At 31.1% G+C, this 14,620-nt stretch overlaps 1 protein-coding gene across 1 annotated transcript; it reads right to left on the bottom strand.

Moving 5' to 3' along the window:
• Window positions 1-2,889: 2,889 nt before the first annotated feature.
• On the bottom strand, window positions 2,890-11,958 carry LOC111705854 (compound eye opsin BCRH2). Its single transcript, XM_023478546.1, has 10 exons — window positions 11,854-11,958; window positions 11,530-11,607; window positions 10,089-10,146; window positions 9,243-9,373; window positions 8,711-8,836; window positions 7,616-7,702; window positions 7,487-7,560; window positions 6,479-6,563; window positions 3,674-3,800; window positions 2,890-3,026 (listed from the first exon to the last, which is right to left on the bottom strand). Exons 1-10 carry the CDS (start codon window positions 11,956-11,958, stop codon window positions 2,890-2,892), a joined length of 1,008 nt encoding a protein of 335 aa, XP_023334314.1.
• Between the last annotated feature and the right edge of the window lie 2,662 nt (window positions 11,959-14,620).

Here is a 14,620-nt window from a genome sequence, read left to right as displayed (position 1 = left end):
AGAAAAAAAATCGATTTTAGCCTATGTTACCCCCAGGTTACCCATGGGATTCCTTCAAAAGAATTCAGCCCATTAAGTCCAGCCGTTTGACGAGCTATAGATGACATTTATATATGAGCTAAGAGCTTTATTATGTAGATTGACGACGGCAAGGGATTAAAAACACTTTTAAAACAAAAAATCGTAAGTAAAATTATAAATAAATTTAGAAGTAAATTTAACGTTTATCAAAAAATTTCTAAATATAAAAGAATGAAGATGATTGGGTTTCCTTCGTTTGAAATAAATTTATATAACATAATAATATCAATTAATAGTTTTAATTTTTTAATTTTGTTTAATCTTTAAAATTATAAATTAAAATTTGTATTTCAGAAGTTTGTATTTCAGGATTTTGAATTTCAGGAGTTTTTATTTCAGGAGTTTGTATTTCAGGAGTTTGATTTTCAGGAGTTTGTATTTCAGGAGTTTGTATTTTAGGAGTTTGTATTTCAGGAGTTTGAATTTCAGGAGTTTGCATTTAAAGAGTTTGTATTTTAGGAGTTTATACTTCAGGAGTTTGTATTTCAGGAGTTTGTACTTCAGGAGTTTCTATTTCAGGAGTTAGAATTTCAGGAGTTTGTATTTTAGGAGTATGAATTTCAGGAGTTTGTATTTTAGGAGTTTGTATTTCAGGAGTTTGTATTTTAGGAGTTTGTATTTCAGGAGTTTGTATTTCAGGAGTTTGTATTTCATGAGTTTGAATTTCAGGAGTTTGTACTTCAGGAGTTTGTATTTCAGGAGTTTGTATTTTAGGAGTTTGTATTACAGGAGTTTGTACTTCAGGAGTTTGTATTTTAGGAGTTTGTATTTCAGGAGTTTGAATTTCAAGAGTTTATATTTTAGGAGTTTGTATTGCAGGAGTTTGTACTTCAGGAGTTTGTATTTTAGGAGTTTGTATTTCAGGAGTTTGTATTTCATGAGTTTGTATTTCATGAGTTTGTATTGCAGGAGTTTTTAATTCAAGAGGTTGTTATAGTGCTGTTTTATGAATAGGAAAAGCTGCAATGTAAAATTGAAACTGTGTTGTTTTATACTTACAGAATTTAATTTATACAAAATCTTAAACCATAGTTTAAGAGGATAAAGCAAGATTATCGACATTTTTAGAGTTTCCTTTAACGGAAGCAAGCAGTATAATTTTTCAAAAATTATACAAAATTATTTTAATTAATTCAATTCATAAAAACAATTGCAAACAAAGATTATACACTTATTTTCAATCTGTCATCCTGTTTTTACATCTTCCTTTGTGTAATGGAGGAATTTTCATAACTTCCGGTATTTAAATAAAAAAAACTTAAAAGTGAAAGATATATTTTAACCTTTCAAAATACTTTAAGATATGACTTTGTGCAATGTACACCCAATTTACTCAATGAGATTTACTTTGGTTAAAACTATATTTGATTCATAACTTCAAGCATACATAAAATATCTTAAAGGTCGTCTTCATATTTAGGGAATTCATGGGTCTTACTGTAGAATTCTATGCATAAGACTGCATCTGTAATTTTTTTTTATTGAAAACATGATTAACAAAAAAATATCTAATTGCGAGTCTAGGGATGTCCATCGTTGTTAAAAACGATCAGTAAAACGCTTGTTTTTACTTTTGTTTTTGATTTTTCTGAACTAACTGACATTCGTATTTAGAAAAAAGAATTGTAAAGACTAACGAAGTAGTAGTTTTAAACTTTTGAAAACGAGAAACGAAAGAACAAATACTATAGTTTTAAAGGAAAAACTATCACTTTGTATAGATTTTATTTAACCAAATTGTATCGTTAGAAGCCAGGTTTATGAATGTCGATGTAATTCAAAACGACCGTTTTTCATTTTGAACGAAACGAAATTATCGTTTTACAAAAAGCCTAAAATGCTCATTCCTAATTGTGAATTTGTGACTCAGAAGAAATAAAAGTGTTAACTGATTTTTTTTCTGAAAACAATGAAAATTTTTAATTTGTAAAATATTATATTTTTGGCTTTGACATAGTTTTTTCTTTTTAAGATCTAATGATGATTATCTTTATTCTCCTTTTTAATCATTAAAAGAAAACTACAATCCTTTATTACTTTTCCATTCAATTGATTGATTAAGTGATTAAATAAATAACAAACTTTTTTATTACAATTTTAATTTTATTCTGTTATCCTTTATATAAACACTTGTTGTAAGTGACTCCTCTCCAATTAAAAAAGTATTGCCATGAATCATAATTGTACCAATAAAACTGTTGTATCAGCAACAATGTGGAAGAATATCTTGAATTCTATCAATTTCATCTATGAACTCTGCTACATAAATCTGCGCCGTCACTTTTTTAGAGAAACCGCAATAACAAATTATGAATTTTTAGAGAGAGAAACAAGCATGAATTTCACATTTTTGCTTAAATAAAGGTTTTAACAGTAGGGGTGGGAATCGGGATGTCACTTTACAAATGGAGGGCTACTTTAAATTAAGTCGATAGACCCTTTAAAGGGACTGTTTTAAGTGACTCTCTATTTAAAAGGGGTATATACTCAATTCAAAACGGTACCCTTAGTGATTTTTTTCTTTTCCAGACACAGTTTTTCAGGGTACAATTATAAATCTGAAATATCACTCTGCGTATGAAGGTTCTCTAGAAATTACGTTTAAAGTCCCTTTAAGCTTTGGTTGTGTATACAGTCCCTTAAAGCTTTGGTTGTGGATACAGTCCCTTGAAGCTTTGGTTGTGGATACAGTCCCTTTAAGCTTTGGTGGTGGATACAGTCCCTTTAAGCTTTGGAATTGGATACAGTCCCTTTAAGCTTTGGTTGTGGATACAGTCCCTTTAAGCTTTGGTGGTGGATACAGTCCCTTTAAGCTTTGGAATTGGATACAGTCCCTTTAAGCTTTGGTCCGATCCCTAAGCAAGGAATCTCTTTGCTCAGTGCTTCTCTATATTTCGGATGGGAGATTGCATAAACCAGAGGGTTCAGGCAGGAGGCAGTTTTGGCTGAAATATTGAATGAATTTGGTTAATATTTTGTTCAGTCAATGTCTATTATTTTTGTTTAAAGTTATTCCAAGATATACAATGACTCGCTTGAATGCCCGGCGTTGCATAGGTTTATTATTATTCAAAAGTCCTAGTTAGTCCAACCGTTTTCCCCAGTTTGGTATTACATCATGATTTTAGCTAAAGTGCCCGGCGTTGCCCGTAATATTTGCCTCAACAGGTGAAATTGGGATCTTAAGTTACAGCTTGCTCGCTGTTATATCTGCGTGAGGAGGGGTTTGTGTAACAAGTTAATAACAATTCAGTAAACAATGTTGGTAAAATTCTGGTGAATTTGTCTACAATTTCTCTCAAATTCTGGAGAAAAGTTCTCACAAATTATCTGGAATATTTCTCTTAAACTCTTGCGAAACTAGACACTAAATTAGGTAAACTGTATAATTAAAAATCCATTACATGTAATAACAGGAAGAAAACTTTTATATTTTGTTATGACTTTGTTATTATAATGATATATTCACATGAGCCAAGTCATAATAGTTTATTTTTAAGCTACATCGAATACATCCAAAATGCTGAAATGTCGTCTTCCTACACCACAGTTTATTGGACCATTTTTATTACCATTTCCTCTTTAGACTTACCTAAAAACGATGGTAAGGCTGCCACCATTGGTGTAATCAGATTCATGTTCCCAAAGCATCCGGTCATAACTACAATGGCATAAGGGGACCATATACATATCCATAACATCACGTTAGTAATAGCAACCTAAATAAGAAAACTTATTTAAAAATAATTAATTCCCGTGAAGATGTCTCCATGTTTCAAGTAAATCTAGTTACAATTAAAAACAAATTACATCGCTATAAATAAAATTAGGAACGTCATTTTAAGAAGCTATTAAGAAACCCCGAATTTTCATTTGTATTTTAATCTTTAGGGAAATAAATGGCAAAAAAATGAATGTTCAAAGTAATGAAAGGGATAGCTCTAAATAAATGAGATAAAAATTAACTTACTTGATAAATATATTTAGATTAGATATGGTCACCAGGCCTTTTCAAAAGTTATATTCCAAATTTCAAGTTTAATTCCAATCCCCCCTCCCCTCACACGTGGGGGAAATACTAAAAATTGACCTTCCGACACATTCTTTGAGGAAATTGATTTACATTTGCCTTTTCAATAATAGGTCATTTTTTTAAAGTCAAAATTGGCGAAATTCAAGGGTCTTCTAATAAAAAAATAATAGATTTAGATTAAATAAACGCATAAATAAGTTATTTAATAATGTAAACTGTTCAAATATTGAAAAAATATATTTATTTTTTTAAAAGAATAACATGTCTGATTCACAACAGTACCATTTAAACCTCTTCCTGGTGGACTAAATAATAAGATTTCGTGTTTTTTTATCTTCAAGATTTGCTGAATTCTGTTAATTTCCAATATTCATTATTAAGACAGCAGATATTTTTATACCACAAAGGTGTGCGATGTATATACAGTGAAACCCTTAATAACGAATACATCGGAAGAATTTATCAAATGTCGTCTTGACAATTTTTCAATTAGTTTTATACTATATTACGTAAATTTCAGTATTTGTGAAAATAAATAAATAGACATGAATATGCGGGAACAGTTTTAAAGAGTTCCAAATAATCATTTGATTAAAAAACTAAATATCTGCAACATTCCATTATCAGAAAGTGAAGAATACGACATTTGATGAATTCTTTCGATGTATTCGTTATTAAGGGTTTTACTGTATCTAACTGCAATGTTCCCATTGCATGTTATATAGGCAAGAATACCACAACCTCAAAAACCAAATATTAAAAAAAAAACTCAAAAAGGTTACCCTTAACACAGGTCTCTTATCTGTCTGTCATTACTCCTTTTATTCCTTCCTTCCTTCCTCATCCATAGCATAAAGTGTTTTTTGTTGTTGCAGTTTTATTGGATGTGTGTGGATACAGTCCCTTTAAGCTTTGGTAGTGGATACAGTCCCTTTCAGCTCAGTTTTAAGCTTTGGTCCCTTTAAGCTCAGTTTTAAGCTTTGGTTGTGGATACAACAGATTCTGTATCTCGGGACTTTGCCGCTTCTAAAACAAATTTAAACTAGTTAACAATATTAAATCAGGAGTTTGTTTGATGCAGAATGAATTGTACGAATTGGCAATCTTATAACTTTACCGATTTTAATCCTGCGTACACAATGGGAAACATTTAAATAATCTTTAATAAACAGTCGTATTACTATTTTAAAGTTTTTTTTTAATAAATGGAAAATTTGAAAATTAATTGGAACAATTTTTTTGGTTCTAATTCTATATTGTTTAATTTAAACAAATATTTCCATAGATTAATGACACCGAAAGTGTATTTTCATGTTCCTAAATGTACTTTCAATTACGATCCCATTTAGCATTCGAAATGGATTTATATTGAACCCATTAAAATCACGTTAATAATATGAGAGAACAATTGTGCTGAAAATCCAACCTGCAGCCCCGATCCCTAGGCAAGGAATCTCTTTGCTCAGTGCTTCTCTATATTTCGGATGGGAGATTGCATACACCAGAGGGTTCAGGCAGGAGGCAGTTTTTGCTGAAATATTGAATGAATTTGCATCAAAAGGTGAATAAGTGAAATTGGGATCTTAAGTTACAGCTTGCTCGCTTTTATATCTGCGTGAGGAGGGGTTTGTTAATAACATAGATAAAGATAGATTGCGCATAAGACGATATTTTTCATCTTGAAAGATATAAATGTACAGAGATGTTTTAAAGATATTCCTATTATATAGATTAACTAGGTCGGTTGTGAACATTGGCTGTTCTTAGGTCATTGAGTACTTGTGGTGTACATGAGTTCTGTAGAGAGAAATTTAAGTTAGTTTAGTCCTTCTCATGTCCAACTTCAGTTTTCGTCAACATGATGATATATTGCTCAGTGAAATATTATTGTTCAAAAAGTTCCATTCCCGGAGTTATTTTACGCTCTATTATGAAATCCATTAAAACACCAAAGTACACTTTGACCCCTAGAAGAATATGTGTTCGCGGACTGTACAATTCTGGGTGATTTTGCGTACATAAGCTATCTATGTTTATTTATTTATCTATGGTTAATAACAACTCAGTAAACAATGTTTGTAAAATTCTGGTGAATTTGTCTACAATTTCTCTCAAATTCTGGAGAAAAGTTCTCACAAATTATCTGGAATATTTCTCTTAAACTCTTGCGAAACTAGACACTAAATTAGGTAAACTGTATAATTAAAAATCCATTACATGTAATAACAGGAAGAAAACTTTTATATTTTGTTATGACTTTGTTATTATAATGATATATTCACATGAGCCAAGTCATNCAAATATATTTTTATCTCAGCTGAATCCCCTTGCTGCTCTCCTGATCTAAAAGCAAATATATTTTTATCTCAGCTGAATCCCCTTGCTGCTCTCCTGATCTAAAAGCAAATATATTTTTATCTCAGCTGAATCCCCTTGCTGCTCTCCTGATCTAAAAGCAAATATATTTTGATGAAAATATCGGCCCCAACTTTTGAAAACTTTATTATTTTAAAAAACAAGAAACATTAAACCATTGTTTATAGATGATGAGTTGAGTGTCATATTACAGATGCAATTATTTAAACAAATTAAAGCTTGGGTTGGGATGCATCAAACTCCCAAACTAGACAGAGGGAGAAGGTCAAATTATGCTACATTACTGGTTCAACTTTGGGACTCCTGTTATAGTTTCGATTATGCGCACAAGTATTGAGAAAGCAAAGGAATTTGTTCACAAACTCTGATTATCTGAACCCTATATATTTGCATTTCAATGTCGGAGACCTTAGATATTTCAAACTATGAATTATTTTAGATCAAATAATGATAGTTTGAAATATCAAAGGTTAACATAATCAGGTTGCAAAGATAAAGCGATTTGTAAATCAGAATTTGTGGTTAAAACTCAGTTCCTTTATCCAATTATTTATTAGAGCTTTTTGGTTTAGCTCAATAAAGCTTTAATAAGATCGAAGCATGAATAAAAACGTTCAATATTTCAATTATGCGTGCAATTTGCTTTAGTTTAATGTGATCATCCTGAGGTTGAAATTTTGAGTGATATAGCGCTAATCCACAACGCTCTAAATTCACAATGGCAACTTTAAAATATGAGGGATAATTTCCTTTTATTCACAGTTATTGAGTTCGGTTCAGATTAATTTTCAATAACCCTATAATCTCGATCCCGTAGTCATGTACCTCCAAATCTACACAAAACCAAAAGGTCACCTTTTTATAAGTACAACTTTATAGCCTCATAGCTCCTTTGGTTTTAATTGTACGCTTTTCTTTTCTCAATAGCCCGTCATAAAGAGGAGTTAGGATTGAAAATGATTAATATTAAAAATTTCCTTGTTTGACTATCTTTACCTCAGGGAGTCAACATTCATCTTTTTAGCTTGAGCTTTCAAGGCAGATTCATGCTTAACCACTGCCTTAACAATCTAAACAGCAAAACTAGTAATTACACTTTTTTTTATTAGAAAGATTAATCCAGACCTGAGTGTAGAATGAAATAACCATAATCATTGGTACACAGTAGTTGAATATAAAGGCATACAGCATGAAGCTTCTATGATTCCAATCCTAAAACATCAAGATTATAATTTCAACTCATATTGTAGTTTTTCTATTATTTCTATTATTTCTATTACTTCTATTATTTCTATTTCTAGTAAAAATCATGAACAATGCCTTTAAAGGGAGAGACCGACTTGACATGGCAATTGAGCTGAAAGTGCAGTATTGTAGATCAAATAATTTAGGCTTTTTTTGATGCCAATGAGACAATTTTACGGTTTGCAATTTTTGAACAAGAGCGTAAAGTCGTATTGTAACATTTCACCAGTTGGGTCAGTCAGCAGAAGTAATGTTTTTACTATTCTTAAAAAAGCATTGACAAAACATGTAAGTAGCAAATACTATTCTACAAACTAGTTGCATATATACAAAAAGGTTGAAAACAATAATGACCTGAAATCATTGAAAATAAGTTCTTTAAATTCATTTTTAAAATCTCGCAGGTTTATTCAAATTATTTTTTAAGAAACTTGGGAAAACAATTATAAAAACAGCAAAGGAAAGAATGATAATTTGAAATAATCGATTCTGCGGTTCTAATATATGGATGTCATCGATAATGTGGAAGACGATACCCAGCCTCCTCGATCCAGGAACAAAGGGAGAAAGAAGAGTGAACGAGACAGGGCAAGTGTCTGATTTTTCCCGGTTTTACAAAGCAACCAACTCTCCATTCTTTTTGTATCTTTATGCTTAAATATATACTTGAAAAGTGATTCCTCGTTTTAATAGAGACCGACCTTGCGTCCTCTAGAATAATTTCTTTTAAAAATAAGTTCCTACACAGTCAACTAGTCTATATAATAAATTGTTTACATGTTTTGTCTGGGTTATCTAATAAAAAAAAACTTTTCTCCTATTGACTGATAGTACTGGTGAAATATTACAAACGACTTTACGCTCTTATTTGAAAATTATTCACCGTAAAATTGTTGTCCTAAAGTTGTTTTATTCAATTCTGCACTTTAAGCACAACTACCATGCCCAGTCGGTCTCTCCCATTAACTATAATACCTGAGTAAGATAATCATAGCTGCAGGTTATTAATGTTCCTTCTGCAGCATACCCACCCCAGCCAAAGAACGGTGGAACACACACTGCAGTACTGTACAACCATAAGCACAGGATTATCCCGACAGCCTAGACCCAGTTTTAAATGACAATCTAAACTCTAGATCATTTTAAGTAGCAGGCCATCCTACTTTCTATACATAAATAATTCTGTTCACTGTTAACTGTTAACTCCTCCTTTTGAATTGGATAATTGAATTTGAATAGAGAGATGGCGAGATCACTTAATAGGCACCATAATGCATCACTTTGACCTATTGGATTGGATGATACGGGACAATTACAAAAAGGATGGCGAATGCCAAACTCTAGACAGCTTGAGAAATTTGTACAGTACATATCTACAGTGATAAAGATGGCAGGCGCACATAATAATCTCAGCGCTGACTTTTCCGTATTGCTGTATGCTTGTTGCTCGCTGTTTTAGTGTGATATATGTACTGTATGTTTATTATATATTTATGAATATACCTACCTTGGTGGGAGTAATCTTTACTCCACTAAATCCCTTGCAAATAACGTTGTATCTATCGTATCCAATGACCACCATGGAAAGGATGGAGATAGTTCCAAAAACTCCGCCAGTCAAAGCATACACTTTGCATCCTGCATTAACAAAATCATTTGCCAATCAGTACAGAGTACACTGGTAATCAGAAAACGGAGGAAAATTGGTAATTTTTTATTCTTAATTTTAAAATTTAAAAGAGTGAAAAAAGACAAAAATTCTATATTCTGGATATCACTCAGTTATTATCATTTTACTCATCATAATTATTTTTGTTGTTGATATTATTATTATTATTGTTATAAATTTATAGTTATAATTGCTAGTTATAATTGTTACAATTAATTATTATATTTAAAACTGTTACAATTGTTTTGATTAATTATTATAGTTATAATTGTTATATTTGTTATAATTAAATATTATACAGTGAAACCCTTAATAACGAATACATAGAAAGAATTCATCAAATGTCGTATTCTTCACTTTCTGATAATGGAATGTTGCAGATATTTAGTTTTTTAATTAAATGATTACATGGAACTCTTTAAAACTGTTCCCGCATATTCATGGCTATTTATTTATTTTCGCAAATACTGAAATTTACGTAATATAGTATAAAACTCGTTGAAAAATTGTCAAGACGACATTTGATAAATTCTTCCGATGTATTCGTTATTACGGGTTTCACTGTAGTTAAATGACTGTTATAATTTTTATGATTGATTATTATAGTTATGTCTGTTATAATCTTTATAATTGATTATATTCATATAATTCGGGTTCTTTTTTCATAAAAAATAGAAAGCTTACCTATTTCTCCAAACATCCAGTATCGTTGAACAAAAGCATTAAATGTTACAGGTGGACCCTTTCATCGACAAATCATCAAATAAACAACATAATGCAAACTTTTTGCCAGCATCATGCCAACTTTGTGTACAAATTGTGCCAAATGTTGCCAACATAATGAAACTTTGTGCCCGTATTATGCCAACTTTGTACCAAATTTGTGCCAACATAATGATAACTTTGTGCCAACTATGTGCCAACATGGTGCCAACATGGTGCCAACATGGTGCCAACATGGTGCCAACATGGTGCCAACATGGTGCCAACATGGTGCCAACATGGTGCCAACATGGTGCCAACATGGTGCCAACATGGTGCCAACATTGTGCCAAGATGGTACCAACATGGTTCCAACATGGTGCCAATATGGTGCCAACATGGTGCCAACATGGTGCCAACATGGTGCAAACAAGTTGCCAACATTTTACCAAAATCATGACAATTAGATGAGAATAATATGCAATGTTGTGCCAACAAATCTGATGGCAACGTTGCTTTTATTTAAAGATTATGCTGTCACACTTTGTCATGCAATATTAGAAGCTTTGCCCATAGATAAAGATAGATTGCGCATAAGACGACATTTTTCATCTTGAAAGATATAAATGTGCAGAGATGTTTTAAAGATATTCCTATTATATAGATTAACTAGTTCGGTTTTTTACATTGGCTGTTCTTATGTCATTGAGTACTTGTGGTGTACATGAGTTCTGTAGAGAGAAATTTAAGTTAGTTTAGTCCTTCTCATGTCCTTCTTCAGTTCTCGTCAATATGATATATTGCTCAGTGAAATAAAATTCACTCCTGAGTGGTTTAATAATTATGAAATCCATTAAAACACCAAACCACCCCGATTATCATTGAAGTACACTTTGACCCCTAGAAGTATGAGTTCGTGGACTGTACAATTCTTGGTGATTTTGCGTACATAAGCTATCTATGTTTATTTATTTATCTATGGCTTTGCCTCAGTCCAGGTTGGTCTATTTCTGTCTGATATATAGAGAAAAGGTAAAACTTCCTTATCTAAAAAAGATCTGTTACCGAACTAAAAATTTCAAAATTAAAATTTCAGTAATAATAATTATAAAATAAACTATTTTATTGGAATTCAAGACCAACGTCTTTAATTAGATGGTTGTGATTAGTAAATGAGTTAAAATTACGTTGAAACTTACTTAGAAATGATAAAACAGAAGGGTTCTCCAACTATGAGAATGAGAAATTTCATAAAGGTGGTTTTTTTAAAAACAGACACTTTCTTATTATTAACAATTTGTTTCAATCTAAAATGAAATCTAATTAGCCTTTAAAAGTCCAAAACGATAATTTCTTCACTTGTTTTTAAAACAATACCCGTCCTATCAGACCTTATGTAAGGACGTATTATATTGATGCTTTCCTGAGTCGTCATCATGCATAGATCTGATACTGCCAGATTTACGATAAACATGTTTGTAGGAGTTCTCAAGCTTTTGGTCTAAACATCAATAAAACAATTAAATACTTAGATAAAACTTTGCAAACTTCTCCCTTTCTACTTAATTTGCTATGTGTTTAAAGCACATGTTAGGCCTTTAGGATCTAATTTTTGACCAAAAATAGTTTTGGATTTCGTAGATTTTCCTGCTGTCATTGGAGGATTTCCCAAAGAAATCAATCTACTACAATTCATTGAAATGATTTATGATGTTATCTAAAATGAAAAATTACAGAAAAGAGTTACCTTCATAAAAATGTAGATCACACAACCATTGCCAAACAGACAAATAGTCCACAAGACTATATAGGCCAATCCGACAACATGATTTTGAAAACTAATTATGCTCATGTATACTTCAGGAAAACATAAAGAAATTATCAGGATTAAACACTTTAAAACATAGTGCCAAGGCACTAGAAATTACGATTACAGTCCCTTTAATCAGAATTTATTATTTTGTAATATTGATTCAAAGGAATTGAGTCTTTGTCACAAACTCTGATTTTCTAATTCCTATATCTTTGCAACCCAATGTCGTACAGCTTAGATATTTACAAGGTAAGGTAAGGACATGAAAAAAAAGTTTAAGTCAGAATAACGTAAACTAGATTCTTTAATTCACAATGAACTCAGTTTCGGTGGCTGTACGAATGTAAAGTGGTTGTTTGTCAACAAAACTGGACTTGAACTGAAATATAAAATTGAACCCAGTATTTAAAGATAGGGAATACATGGAAAAATAAACATACCAAAAAGGAAAAGTATATTAAATAGAGCTCCCCCCCCCCCTCAAACTGTCCTCTTTGCCTGGCCTGTGTTCTCATGTCGAAACTGTAGATATTGTTTCGACAGTAGCCTGATTGAAATGTTTGTAAACAGACTGCCAAACCAGCTTTTAGCCACCGAATTCTTTTTTGAACAGTAGATAAATCTTATGGCCCACTCTTGAATATTTCAAACTATGATTTTTGTTAGATTAAATTATCTAAGTTTTATACTATCAGGTTGTAAAGATATAGGATTAGAAAATGTTAGTTTGTGGCAAAAACTCGACTCCTCTACTTACACATTTTTCCTTCTACAAACTTTAATTGATTGGAAAACACCAAATAAAAAAAGTTTTAAATGGCTTTTAGCAATTTACTCTTTATTTGAAAGTGTTTTCGAGATCTACCGAAATTCAGAGGCAAAGGTGCTCGTTAGATTGAGGACATTTTTGTCAAAATTATATAGAGAAATATATATAGAAATATATATAAAAATATATATAGAAATATATATAGAAATAAACAATAAATTTCGTTTTCATAGTGATTTACAAACTCGTCTTGGTAGGTTGCTCCCCATGCGTTAAGTACAGGGTGTCCCACGAAATATGACAGTTAATAAACAGTTTTAAATGTCTTCTTCTATATGCTGTACTAGATATTAAGGTTTTTTTTGCAGTTTATTTCGTTAAACAATTATTTAACTCAAAAATATTTTACTTAATTAATTTTATAAGAACAGGACTGCCATATAATATTTTACATTATACTTTTTTTAGTCTCATACAACTTAACAAATTTTAGAAGAAGACATTTTAAACTATTCACCAATTGTCATGTTTATTGAGACACCCTGTATTTTTTGGGCTTCTGTCTCAGGGTTATTGTGAAAGAACAAACACTAAATCTTGAAAGAGAATAGATTTGTACACTCAGTACAGCTGTATTCTTACATCACAAGTGTCAACTTCGTTTTTGTGTCCGACAAAAATATTAATAAAAATGATAATTTTAGAGTAAAGAGCTTATCTTACAGTGAAAAAGGTACAGTCTTACGTCTTATTTATTTTCTGTTTTACACTTTTTTATTTAATCTTGAAAAACATGTCAAATAATTTGAGAAAATTTCGTTTCCTTTGTTATATTTGACACTTGTGACGTCGTGTATAATTAATCAATTTCTCTATTGCCACCTATTGTACTTGATAATCTATTTGCTTGAAAGTATCTAGTGATCTATCTGTTAAATTGTTATTATTATAGTATGTCCAAAGCAAACAGCTCAGATGTCAGAACTTTTGAAATGTAAATCTGAGGATCAAACATTGATTTTTATCTTGTATACCAAGATCAAGTGTTCAATATTAACAAAACTCTACACAAAACTCGTTCAACCTTCGATCTCTTTGGTAATTAACTTTCATTCATAAAAATTAAAAGAAATAATTTTGTTTAACCTTCAGGGTAGACAAGGCCGTAGTTAGTGTCAAGGTAAACTCCTTCTTGGGGCTTCCAGCTCATTTTTAATCCGACCTATGCAATTAAAACGACTTTAATCTGACCTACGCAATGAAAACTACTTTAATCCGACCTATACATTGAAACCCCATTTTAATCCGACATACACATTAATATACAATTTTAATCAGATTTACGCATTAAATTACAATTTTGATCAGATTTATGCATTAAAATACAATTTCAATCAGATTTAAGCATTAAATTACAATTTTAATCAGAGTTGCGCAATTTTGATCAGATAAACATTAAAACGACTTTGTCAATCCAATAGGGTGTGCATTTGTTCGTTGCCTATACAAGGTTTTCCTGAGTTCCACAATAAAAATTTGAGGCAAAATGGTTTTGTTATTAAATAAGTTCTTGGTCTTGGGATTTAATAAGTTCTGATTTGACATCCAAACAGACAAACAAAACTAAATTACTACTTTATATATTAAGATTGTATCAATTATGCTTAACAAAATAATAATTGCTTTGTGTCCCAGCTTGAATTTCAAAATCAATACTTAATAAGGGATGACATTTTTGCAATTTTTTGTTATAAATTAGTGGCTGGATTTCAAAGATCATTTTTTAAGGCAACTTCTAAAATAAAAAATAGAGCTGCCAATGGAATCATGTGATGCTAGTTGGCCTGATCAGTTTAGCCGTTTAAAGGTTTTAATTATATAAGTAATCCTATGAACTGGGCTGATAACTTTAGAATGAGATATCCTTAATCC

Source organism: Eurytemora carolleeae, unplaced genomic scaffold (assembly GCF_000591075.1).
Source record: "Eurytemora carolleeae unplaced genomic scaffold, Eaff_2.0 scaffold684, whole genome shotgun sequence".
Lineage (NCBI taxonomy): Eukaryota > Metazoa > Arthropoda > Copepoda > Calanoida > Temoridae > Eurytemora > Eurytemora carolleeae.
This window is presented reverse-complemented; position numbering and strand designations above follow the sequence as displayed.

Bases quoted from the DNA above. Each gene is read 5' to 3' on its own strand.
- LOC111705854 (XM_023478546.1), bottom strand. From the start codon at position 11,958: ATGAGCATAATTAGTTTTCAAAATCATGTTGTCGGATTGGCCTATATA. The intron at 10,147-11,529 runs GAAAGCATCAAT...TGTCGATGAAAG, and splicing joins TATGCATGATGACGACTCAG to GGTCCACCTGTAACATTTAA. The intron at 6,564-7,486 runs GTAAAGATAGTC...ATTTGCTTTTAG, and splicing joins ATGAATGTTGACTCCCTGAG to ATCAGGAGAGCAGCAAGGGG.